Source organism: Tursiops truncatus, chromosome 8 (assembly GCF_011762595.2).
Source record: "Tursiops truncatus isolate mTurTru1 chromosome 8, mTurTru1.mat.Y, whole genome shotgun sequence".
NCBI classification, from domain to species: domain Eukaryota; kingdom Metazoa; phylum Chordata; class Mammalia; order Artiodactyla; family Delphinidae; genus Tursiops; species Tursiops truncatus.
The window spans coordinates 12,614,663-12,626,862 of record NC_047041.1 but is presented as its reverse complement, the minus strand read 5'-3'; the positions used below and the strand labels follow the sequence as shown (position 1 = coordinate 12,626,862).

The window sequence follows — 12,200 nt, the reverse complement described above, 5'->3', positions numbered from 1 at the left end:
GGGTCAACATATATGAACCCAGTGGTAACCACAAATCAAAACCCTACAGTAGAGGGTACTGTAAAAGAAAGGAAGAAAGGAATTCAAGCATACTACAAAAGAAAATCATCAAACCACAATGGCAGAAACAAAAAGAAGAGGAAATGAACAAAGAACTACAAAAACAACTGCCAAACAAGGAATAAAATGACATAAGTACATACCTATCAGTAATTACCTTAAATGTCAGTGGACTAAATGCTCCGATCAAAAGACATAAGGTGGCTGACTGGATTAGAAAACAAGAGCCTTCAATATGCTGCCTACAAGAGACTCACTTCGGGGTGAAAGATGTACACAGACCGAAAGTGAGAGGAGGGAAAAAGATATTTCATGCAAACAGAAACAACAAGAAAGTGGGGGTAGCAATACTCATATCAGACAAGGTAGACTTTAAGACGAAAGCTATAATGACAGAGAAGGGATAAAGGAATCAATACAAGGGATTATACAATGAAGAAGGGATCAATGCAGGAAGAGGGTATTACACTCGTTAAGATATACACACCCAGTATAGGAACACCTAAATATACAAAGCAAATACTAACAGATGTAAAGGGAGAAACTGACAGTAATACAATAATAGTAGGAGACATTAACACCCCACTGTCCTCAATGGACAGATCATCCAGACAGAAAATCAGTAAGGCAACAGAGGTCTCAAATGACACAGTAGATCACTTTGACTTAATTGATACCTACAGGACACCACATTCCCCCCAAAAATGTAGAATACACATTTTTTTGAAGTGCACATGGAACGTTCTCCAGGATAGATCACATACCAGGTTACAGAACAAGCCTCAACAAATTTAAGAGCATAGGAATTATATCAAGCATAATTTCCAACCACAACAGTATGAAACTAGAAATCAACTACAGGAAAAGAACAAACATGTAGAGACTAAACAATATGCTACTGAAAAACCAATGGGTGAATGATGAAATCAAAAAGGAAATTGGGAAATACCTTGAGACAAATGAAAATGAAAACACAACTTTCCAAAATCTATGGGGTGCAGCAAAAGCAATTCTAAGGGAAGTTTATAGTGATACAGGCCTTTCTTAAGAAACAAGAGAAATCTCAAAAGACAACCTAACCACCTAAAAGATTTAGAAAGAGAACACACAAAGCCCACAGTCAGTAGAAGGAAGGAAATAGTAAAGATTAGAGAGGAAATAAATTAATTAGAGATAAAACAATAGAAAAGATTAATGAAACCAAAAGGTGTTCTTTGAAAAGACAAACAAAATCGATAAACCTTTAGCCAGATTCACTAAGAAGAAAAAAGGATGCAAATGAGAAATGAAAGAGAATAAAAACAAAAATAAACAAATAGGACCTGTTCAAACTTATAAGCTTTTGCACAGCAAAGGAAACCATAAACAAAATGAAAAGGCAACCTACAGAATGGGAGGAAATATTTGCAAATGATGTGACCGACAAGGGCTTAATTTCCAAAATATACAAACAGCTCATACACCTCAACAACAACAACAAAAAACAACCCGATTGAAAAATGAGCAGAAGGCCTAAATAGACATTTCTCCAAAGAAGAAATACACATGGCCAATAGGCACATGAAAAGATGCTAAACATCGCTAATTATTAGAGAAATGCAAATCAGAACTACAATGAGGTACCACCTCACCCTTGTCAGAATGGCCATCATTAAAAAGTCTACAAATAACAAATGCTGGAAAGGGTGTGGAGAAAAGGGAACCCTCCTACACTTTTGGTGGGAATGTAAGTTGGTGCAGCCACTGTGGAAAACAGTATGGAGGTTCCTCAGAAAACTAAAAATAGAATTATCATATGTTCCAGCAATCCCACTCCTGGGCATATATCCAGACAAACCTATAATTCGAAAAGATACATGCACCTCTATGTTCATAGCAGCACTATTCACAATAGCCAAGACATGGAGACAAACTCTCATTGACAGATGAATGGATAAAGAAGATGTGGTACATATATACAATGGAATACTACAGCCATAAAAAAGAACAAAATAATGCCACATTTGCAGCAACTTGGATGCAGCTAGAGATTATCATACTAAGTGAAGTAAGTCAGAAAGAGAAAGACAAATACCATATGATATCATTTACATGTGGAACCTAAAATACGACACAAACGAACCTATCTATGAAACAGAAACAGAATCACGGACGTAAACAATAGACTGGTGATTACCAAGGGAGAGAGGGGTGGGAGAGGGATGGATTGGGAGTTTTGGATTAGCAGATGCAAATTGGTATATATAGAATGGATAAACATTTATGTCCTACTGTGTAGCACAGGGAACTATATTTTATATCCTGTGATAAACCATAATGGAGAAGAATATGAAAAAGAATGTGTATATATGTATAACTGAGTCACTTTGCTGTACAGCAGTAATTAACACAACATTGTAAATCAACAATACTTCAATTAAAAAAATACCAAAAAACAAAACAAACAAATAAAAAAAAAAGAAATGAAAGAGGAGAAATAGCATCTGATACCACAGAAATACAGAAAATCATAAGAGAATACCATGGACAGGTATATGCCAACAAATCGCACAACCTAGAAGAAATGGACAAATTTCTAGAAACGTACAGCCTGCCAAGACTGAGTCAAGAAGAAACAGACAACTTGAACAGACTGAACACTAGAAGTGAAGTTGAGTCTATGATTTTAAAAAAAAAAAAAAAGCTCCCAGCAAACAAAAGTCCTGGACCAGATGGCTTCACAGGGGAATCCTGCCAAACATATAAAGAACTTATACCTATCCTTCTTAAGCTATTCCAAAAAATTGAGGAGGAGGGAACACTCCGAAATTCATTCTGTGAGGCCACCTGATACCAAAACCAGACAAAGACATTATAAAAAATTACAGGCCAGTATCTTTGCTGAATATAGATGCAAAAATCCTCAACAAAGTATAAGCAAACGAAATCCTACAATACATAAAAAGGATCATATACCATGATCAAGTTGGATTTATTCCAGGGTCACAAGGATAGTTCAGCATACACAAATCAATGTGATACACCGCATTAGCAGAAGGAAAGACAAAAGTCACATGATCATCTCAACAGATGCAGAAGAAGCATTTGACAAAATTCAGCATCCATTCATGATGAAAACTCCCATCAAAGTGGGTATAGAGGGAACATATCTCAACATAGTAAAGATAAAACAAACACACAGCCAACCTAATACTCAACAGTGAAAAGCTGAAAGCCTTCCTGCTAAATTCAGAAACAAGGCAGGGATGCTCACTCTCACCACTTCTGTTTAACATGGTATTGGAAGTCCCATCCACAGTAATCAGAAAAGAAAAATAAATAAAAGGTATACAGATTAGTAGGGAAGAGGTAAAACTGTCACACTTTGCAAATGACATGATACTCTATATAGAGAATACAAAATTCTCTGCTGAGAAACTACTAGAACTAATAAATGAATTCAGGAATGATGCAGGATACAAGATTAATATACAGAAATCTGTTGTGTTCCTATACACTAATAATGAAATATCAGAAAGAGAAAGTAAAAAAGACAATTCTGTTTAAAATGACATCAAAAAAATAAAATTACTAGGAATAAAATTAAGCAAGGAAGTGAAAGAACTTTACTTTGCAAACTGTAAAACTCTGATGAAGGAAATTGAAGATGATTCAAAGAAATGGAAAGATATCCCAGGCTCTTGGATTGGAAGAATTAATATTAAAATGGCCATACTATCCAAAGCAATCTACAGATTTAAATGCAGTCCGTATCAAAGTACCCAGGACATTTTCTGCAGAACTAGAACAAATAATTCTAAAATTTATATGGAACTACCAGAGACCTCAAATTGCCAAGGCAGTCCTGAGACAAAAGAACAAACTGGAGGTATAACCCTCCCAAACTTCAGACTGTACTACAAAGCTACAGTAATCAGGGCAACATGGTATTGGCACAGAAACAGGCACATAGATCAATGGAACAGAATAGAGAGCCCGGAAATAAATCCATGCATCTACAATCAATTAATCTACAACAAAAGAGGCAAGGTATGCAATGGAGAAAAGACAGGTCTCTTCAACAAGTTGTGCTGGGAAAGCTGGACAGCCATATGTAAAACAATGAAATTGTAACATTCCCTCACACTATATACAAAAATAAACTCAAAATGGTTTAAAGACCTAAATGGAAAATCTTAAACCATAATACTCCTAGAAGAGAACATAGGCAGAACACTCTTTGATATAAAGTGTAACAAAGTTTTCTTGGATCAGTCTCCTGAGGCAAAAGAAATAAGAGCAGAAATAAACAAGTGGGACCTAATTAAACTTAAAAGTTTTGCACAGCAAAAAACGAAAAGAGTACCTATGGTATGGGGAAAAATATTTGCAAATGATGTGACCAGCAAGGGGTTAATATCCAAAGTATACAAACAGCTCATACAATTCAATATTGAAAAACAAAACAAAACAAAACCCAAACCAATCAAAAAATGTGCAGAAGAATTGAATAGACATTTTTCAAAGAAGATATGCGGATGGGTAACAGGCACGTGAAAAGGTGCTCATCATTGCTAATTATTAAGAAATGCAAATCAAAACCACAATGAAGTATCACCTCACACCTGTCAGAATGGCTACCATTAAAAAGTCTAGGGCTTCCCTGGTGGCGCAGTGGTTGAGAGTCCGCCTGCCGATGCAGGAGACACGGGTTCGTGCCCCGGTCTGGGAAGATCCCACATGCCGCGGAGCAGCTGGGCCCGTGAGCCATGGCCGCTGAGCCTGCGTGTCCGGAGCCTGTGCTCTGCAATGGGAGAGGCCACAGCAGTGAGAGGCCTGCGTACCGCAAAAAAAAAAAGTCTACAAATAACAAGTGTTAGAGAGGATGTGGAGCAAAGGGAACCCTTGTACACCATTGGAGGGAATGTAAATTGGTGCAGCCACTGTGGAAAACAGTTTAGAGATTCCTTAAAAAACTAAAAATAGAACTGCCATATGAGTCAGCAGTTCCACTCCTGGTTATATATCTGGAAGAACGAAAACACTAATTTGAAAGGACATGTGCACCACAATGTTCATAGCAACACTATTTACAACAGCCAAGGTTTGGAAGCAACTCAAGTGCTTGTCAGCAGATTATTGAATTAAGAAGATGTATATAGCACAGGAACTACACTCAACATCTTGTAATAACCTATAATGGAAAATCTGAAAATATATATATGTATATAACTAAATCGCCATAAAAGAAAAATAATGCCATTTGCAGCAATGTGGATGGACCTAGAGAGCATTATGCTTAGACAAATACTGTGTGATATCACTTATATGTGGAATCTAAAAAATAATACAAATGAATATATGCAAAACAGAAACAGACTCACAGATATAGAAAACAAACTTTTGGTTACCAAAGGAAAGAGGGAAGGGAGGAGGGACAAATTTGAGGTATGGAATTAATAGATACAAACTACTATATATAAAATAGATAAGCAGCAAGGATATACTGTATAGCACAGGGAACTATATCCAGTATCTTGTAGTAATAGATTATAACAAAAATACTGAATCACTATGCTGTATACCTGAAACTAACAGAATATTATAAATTAATGGTACTTCAGTAAAAAAGCATTTAAAAAGAAAAAAAGTCACATTATTATAACAGGAAAACATGTCCTTTGTTTCTAAAGAGAAAAAAAGTAGGAAAGGATAATATTTACATAAATTTGATAGACTATCTATCTTTACTTCACTGATAATATGAAGCATGACATTTATTATCAGCTTCCAGGTGAAATATCATATTCCTTAAAAGGCAGGAAGTAAAGAACTAGAGGAGTTATTTTAGGGTAGATGGAGTATCAAATTACTTTGGTTAGAATTTAGCCAGGGCAGAAGGTTAGTGTCTGTGTAGAAGTATTTCTCTACTTGGCATAGTTTTCATGGATATGATTTTACTTTTTCCTGAAAAGTGACTGAGTATGATTTATGTATAAAATAAGTTCAGATTTACTTAGTAAATATTCATTGCGCACCTATTATATGCCAGGTACTATGTTAAGGGATAGATATCAAGAAAATAGGAGACTGTACCTGCTTTCTAGAAGTTTACAGTCTGCTACAAAAGAAGTGCTTTTTTGTAAGTATGATAATAGAGATGCACTTGGTTACCAATATTCCATATGCACTTAAAAACTAGATAGTTGTGGGGCTTCCCTGGTGGCGCAGTGGTTAAGAATCCGCCTGCCAATTCAGGGGACACGGGTTCAAGCCCTGGTCCGGGAAGATCCCACATGCCGCGGAGCAACTACGCCCGTGCGCCACAACTACTGAGCCTGCGCTCTAGAGCCCACAAGCCACAACTACTGAAGCCCGCGTGCCACAACTACTGAAGCCCAGCTGCCTAGAGCCCGTGCTCCACAGCAAGAGAAGCCATCGCAATGAGAAGCCTGCGCACCGCAACGAAGAGTAGCCCCCGCTCGCCGCGACTAGAGAAAGCCCGCGCGCAGCAACGAAGACCCAATGCAGCCAAAAATAAATAAATAAATTTATTTTTTTAAAAAACAAAAAACTAGATAGTTGTGGAAAAAAATGTTCATATGGGGCTTCCCTGGTGGCACAGTGGTTGAGAGCCCGCCTGTCAATGCAGGGGACACGGGTTCGTGCCCCAGTCCGGGAGGATCCCACATGCCGCAGAGCGGCTGGTCCCCTGAACCATGGCTGCTGAGCCTGCGTGTCCGGAGCCTGTGCTCCACAACGGGAGAGGCCACAGCAGTGAGAGGCCCATGTACCGCCCAAAAAGAAAATTCAGAGATAAACACACTTGTATGGTGATTATAATTAATACTCTTTATACCAGAGAATAAGGGAATTAGCAAAATAAGCCAACAAACAAACCATGGGCTATATGTGTTTGTAAGAACCAGAAAAAGTTAAAATGATGGAAAGTTGTTTTTTTTTTAATTAGTGAAATTCAAAAATGATTATTTTGGAATTAGGAGTCCACCTTTTCTCTCTCCCTTCTTTAATAACATATAGGGCCTGTTATCATATCATTTTAGTTAGATGTTGCCATTGTTTCTCTCTTTGTTTCTCTATTATCCTTCCCTTTCAAGATTTTAAGTTCTTTGAGAGCAAAGACTCCTAGTTGTTTTGTATTCCTCATAACACCTGCAGGTTACAGTGTTAAATAACGAGCAGACAGATGCTCAATACAAATTTGCTAAAACAAAGTGGATTTTTTTTTTTTGTCAAAAAGGACATTTCAAAAATATGATAGTCAGTATTGGTGATGTCAGTGTTAAGGGTGGAGTTTATCCTGTGTGGTGGGTTAAAATAGCTTCTGGTCTACAATAAGTAGAACATTTCAGTAATTTGAATTCTACAGATTCTGAATTGGCTATGTATGTATGTTTTCTTTTTGTATTGGTAGTCTAGTAATTCTTAGATATTCAAGTATATCAGAGTCTCAGATTAGTAGATGGACTTAGAATAATAATATTGATAAATGGACAGTATAGTGGTGTTGAGGAGAGGAAAAAGATGAATATGATGCTTACATAGCTCTTTCCCTTTTTCCTCTTTCTTCTTTGTTCCTTATCTTCTCCTTTTAATGTAGAATTAAAGGGGAAAGTTATCATGCTGAACAGTTTTGAATTGGAGAATACAGGTTTGCAGTATTCTGAGGCAACCCTAATAAATTCTTTCAGTGCTTAGCAGTCTGTTAGGACCCTAAGCATATTTGCTAAAGTTAACTGTGTGTAGTTGTATTTTTTTTCTCTCTGATCGCCTCCCTTTCTGAGCTTCCGTTCATCTCTAGACTCCTATACTTTTGTGATTTTCGTTAATTCATTAGCAATTAAAAAAAATTTCCTTTTATGCCAGAACATATACCAGGTCCTGAGATAAGTTTGTACACAAGATAGAGCCCCTGAACCTTTCAGGGGAGTATTTAATCTAATGAGAGGATAGAAACAAATACAAATCAGTTGTGAGTGACAAAGATACTCTGAGAGTAAATAGAGGGTGCAGTGGGAGTCTAGAAGGGGGCACCTAACACCGTCTTGATATTTAGGGAAAGTTTTATAAGAGGAGATGATTTGTTTCTTGAGGGCGTCATGCTGTCTCTCATCTTCTAAAGTTACCTATCACAAGAAGCTCTGTAAAATTTCCTTACTTCCTTCCCCATCTCAAAGTAATTTGCTGGTCTATTAAACCAAAACAAAATTCACACAAAGACGTCATAAATGAGAATTGATCCTTCTGAGGAGCATTTACATTAATGATAGGAGTTCGTTAACACAAATGTATTTTTTTTTTTTTTTTTTTTTTTTTTTTTTGGTACACGGGCCTCTCACTGCTGTGGCCTCTTCCGTTAAGGAGCACAGGCTCCGGACGCTCAGGCCCAGCGGGCATGGCTCACGGGCCCAGCTGCTCCGCGGCACGTGGGATCTTCCTGGTCCAGGGCACGAACCCGTGTCCCCTGCATCGGCAGGCGGATTCTCAACCCCTGCGCCACCAGGGAAGCCCCCACAAATGTATTTTTAATTGATGGCATGGGTAAATGAGTAATGTATTTCTGAGCAGGAAAATCCAAGCACAACCCACCCCTAGTCATAATAAAATAATACCTAACATTTATGAACCCTTAGTATTTGTCAGGCATTAAGCTAAATACTTTAGGTACATTATATTCAAGTGAAATACATAAACATAGCAAACTCTTAACCCCCACTACTCCTCTCCCTCATTGTGTACAAGTACCCGATTCACTACAGGGACCTGGAAGAAAGTCTGCTTAAGAAGCCCAGTGGCTTAGCACAGGAAACATCAATATTAGAATCCTTCAGTTCACTCATTTTCAGCCCTTTGGAAGTGAGATGAGATAACTGGGAGGGATGATTATAGCACGAAAAATATATATATTCAGTGCTGCAGTTGTCTTGACTTGACAGATGAATACTCATGTAACCATTACCTTAATTAATGTATAGAACATTTCCATCAACCCAAAAAGTTCCTTCATGTCTCTTTGCAGTCATTCTTACCTCTCCACCCCATCCTGCCCCTAGGCAACCACTAATCTGCTTTTCCTTACTAGTTTACTTTTTGCCTGTTCTACACTGGAATCATGTAGTATGTACTCTCTTTTGTATCTGCCTTCTTTTGCTTAACATGATGTTTTTGTGATTCATCCATGTTTGTTGCCTGTGTGAGTAGTTCCCTTTTTTTCTTGCTAAGTAGTATTTTATTGTAATGGCTGTACCACAGTTTGTTTATCCATTTGTCTGTTGATGGACAATTGAGTTGTTTCTAGTTTTTGTCTCTTATGAGCAAAACTGCTGTGAACATTTGTTTACCAGTCTTTATGTGGACATGAGTTTTCATTTATCTTAGGAGTGAAGTTGCTGGGTCATATGTAAATATATACTTGCCTTTATAAGAAATTTCCACCATTTTACATTCCCACCAGCAACGTATGAGAGTTCTAGTTGTTCCACATCCTTGTTAGCACTTGGTATTTATCAGTCTTTTAATTGTTAGCCATTCCAGTTAGTGTGTAGTGGTATCTCATTATGGTTTTAATTTGCATTTTCCTGAAGACTGCAAATGTTGAGCACCTTTGCATGTGCTTATTGGCCATTGGTGTATCTTTCTTTGTTCAAATCTTTTGTCCCTTTAAAATGTGTCTTCCATTATTGGGTTGTAGAGTTGTTTTTTTAAATATATGTCTGGATACAAGTGCTTTATCAGATAATTTGTAATGTGAATATTTTCTCCCAGTCTGTGCTTGCCTTTTCATTTTCTTATCAGTGTCTTTAGGAAAGCAGCTATTTAAAATTTTGAGTCCCATTTACCAGTTTTTTCTTTTATGGATGCATTTTGCATCCTAAAAGATCTCTGCCTATCCTAAGGTCTTGAAGCTTTTCTCCTATGTTTTCTTATGAAAAGTTTTGGCTTTTATGTTCAGGTCCATAATTTGCTGTAAATTAATTTTTGTGTAGGGTTATAAATTAAGGTTCAAGTTTGTGTTTTCTATTCTGGGATCCAGTTATTCTAGTTTTTCATCTGTAGTAGGCTCATACTTGTGTCATTTCATTAACAACAAGAAATATGCATATATATTCATTAACGTGCAATCTTTAGCGTTTCCTTTGTTTTGTACATCAGACTTATTTAAAAGATCATGGCTCTTTGTATAAAAATCTTAATTTTGAAGTAGTTTTTGTTTTCTAATCATTATACTTGTGTTAGTTTACATGTTTTGCATACTGATTTTTGGTAAAACACTTAGATTCTGAAAAGCTGGAAGTATATATTAAATCTTTGGCTAACAAAGAGTTCAGGATCTTCTGATCTTGATCTACGATAAAACAGCCCTGGGCACTAATCAGGGTTCTGTTTTGGGACGTCCCTATTCCTTTGGTTGTGGTCTTCTTTTTCTCACCTTGCCTTGACAATTTTTGTTTGCTATTTAACTAGAAGGAAAACAAATTCTCTGTAGGAATCAGGTAAGTATATGAAAGAAATCAAAGAGTTGGTTGAACTCACAGGTTCTTTCTTTATCTTTCCTACTTTTTTTTCTCTTTTCTTTTTATTTTTTCTATGAGCCAAAGTTTTTCTTCCCTTGGACTTTTCCTTTTCTTTCCTTTGGACTTTTCCTTTTCTTTCTCCCTTTCAGGAGAAGAGCTGCAGGTGCTCTGTAAGCACTTCCTTCTTTTTTATAGTCTGTTTTTCTGAGTATATTTTATTGAGAGTAAGGTTGGACTTCTCTAGAGTTTACCATGGGATGCTTCTAGCCTAATGTCCCAAAATATTTGATTATCTTGGGTTTAAACACCAGTTAGAGCACCAAAAACACAGGGAGGTGGGGGAGGATTTTATATTACAAATTAATTGCATAGATGTGAATGGGCATTCTGTCTGTCTCCTCTCTAATACTTCATATTTTCCAGTTTGCCTTAGCTGTTTTTAATCTTGGAGCAATTCTGCTGTACCTCCCCTGTGAGAAACCAGTATATACGATTCTTTGTGATATTCTTGTGTTTGTTTTGCTTATGGGGTTAGTGCTCTTATTTTTTATATGGGTTTCATGTGCTACCTTGTGTTTCTCCAGACAGACTACAGTTCATTACTAATATGTAATTATTGTCTTTTTCTCTGTTTTCTCTTTCCTTCTCTCTTTACCCTTTGGTTCTTGTGCAGGTCTTGTTCAGCGTTGTGTGATCATCCAGAAGGATGACAATGGATTTGGGCTGACGGTCAGTGGAGACAATCCAGTGTTCGTACAGTCTGTCAAAGAAGGCAAGGCATTTTTAAAAACAGTCTTGTCACTTGGGAGCAGAGTAAGAATAGAATAGTTTAAAAATGTCTATTGCTTAGAATAAAATAATCACATACATTACAGGTCATATGGCCTTATTGTGCTAGAGTTGTCTCTAGTGTTACGGTTATAGGCATGAATTTACCCCAGTTGATTTTCTTTTGTACTTTATGGAAAGAAAACAGTTCTATATTGTTTTAGAAATCATATGACTCCTTAGTCATGATACTTTACTCATCATCACTTATAGAAGTTTGTGGAATTTTATTTCTTAATGGCACCAGAGATATTTGGGTAGAGACAGATTAAAGAAGGGGCTGTAGACTCAAAAATATCCATCCTTTTCTCCCAAATGACAATAATATCTTGAACTACTATTACCATGTATTGAATACTTCCTTTATCTTGGTTGCTGTAATTTGAGGTAGGTATTTTTTATCTCTATATTACAGGTGATATCGAGGCTTAGAGTAAAAAAAAACATAAAATCTGTCCATGGTCATCCAACCAACTAGTGAGTGGCAGAGGCAGGATTTGGACCTAAGTCTGCCTGACTTTACAATCCATGTATTTAACCATTCTGTTACACTGCCTCTTTTCAAGAAGATTATCAGTGAAGGTAAATGAATTGCATTTTAAGAATTAATTTCTCTTACAGATGGAGCAGCCATGCGGGCTGGCGTACAGACAGGTGATCGAATCATCAAGGTAAGGAAAAGACTATTATGGAATTTATGATACAATTAAAAAACAGCATATATTAGCCATATTTTGATTTTTTTAACTTGGATTTTCATTAAAAGCTACAGATTATATATGATGGATTTATTGACTA

At 36.8% G+C, this 12,200-nt stretch overlaps 1 protein-coding gene across 6 annotated transcripts in view; it reads left to right on the top strand.

The window, feature by feature from the left end:
- ARHGEF12 (Rho guanine nucleotide exchange factor 12) overlaps positions 1-12,200 on the top strand; it is a 144,324-nt gene that overhangs the window by 74,273 nt on the left and 57,851 nt on the right. For 5 of the 6 annotated variants that reach the window (XM_019941753.3, XM_019941754.3, XM_019941755.3 and 2 more), the window contains 2 exons: positions 11,248-11,346; positions 12,024-12,073. In XM_019941753.3, the coding sequence (XP_019797312.2) occupies positions 11,248-11,346; positions 12,024-12,073 (149 nt within the window). The remainder of the gene's footprint in view (positions 1-11,247; positions 11,347-12,023; positions 12,074-12,200) is intronic. The other variant, XM_033861898.2, reaches the window with a different exon arrangement.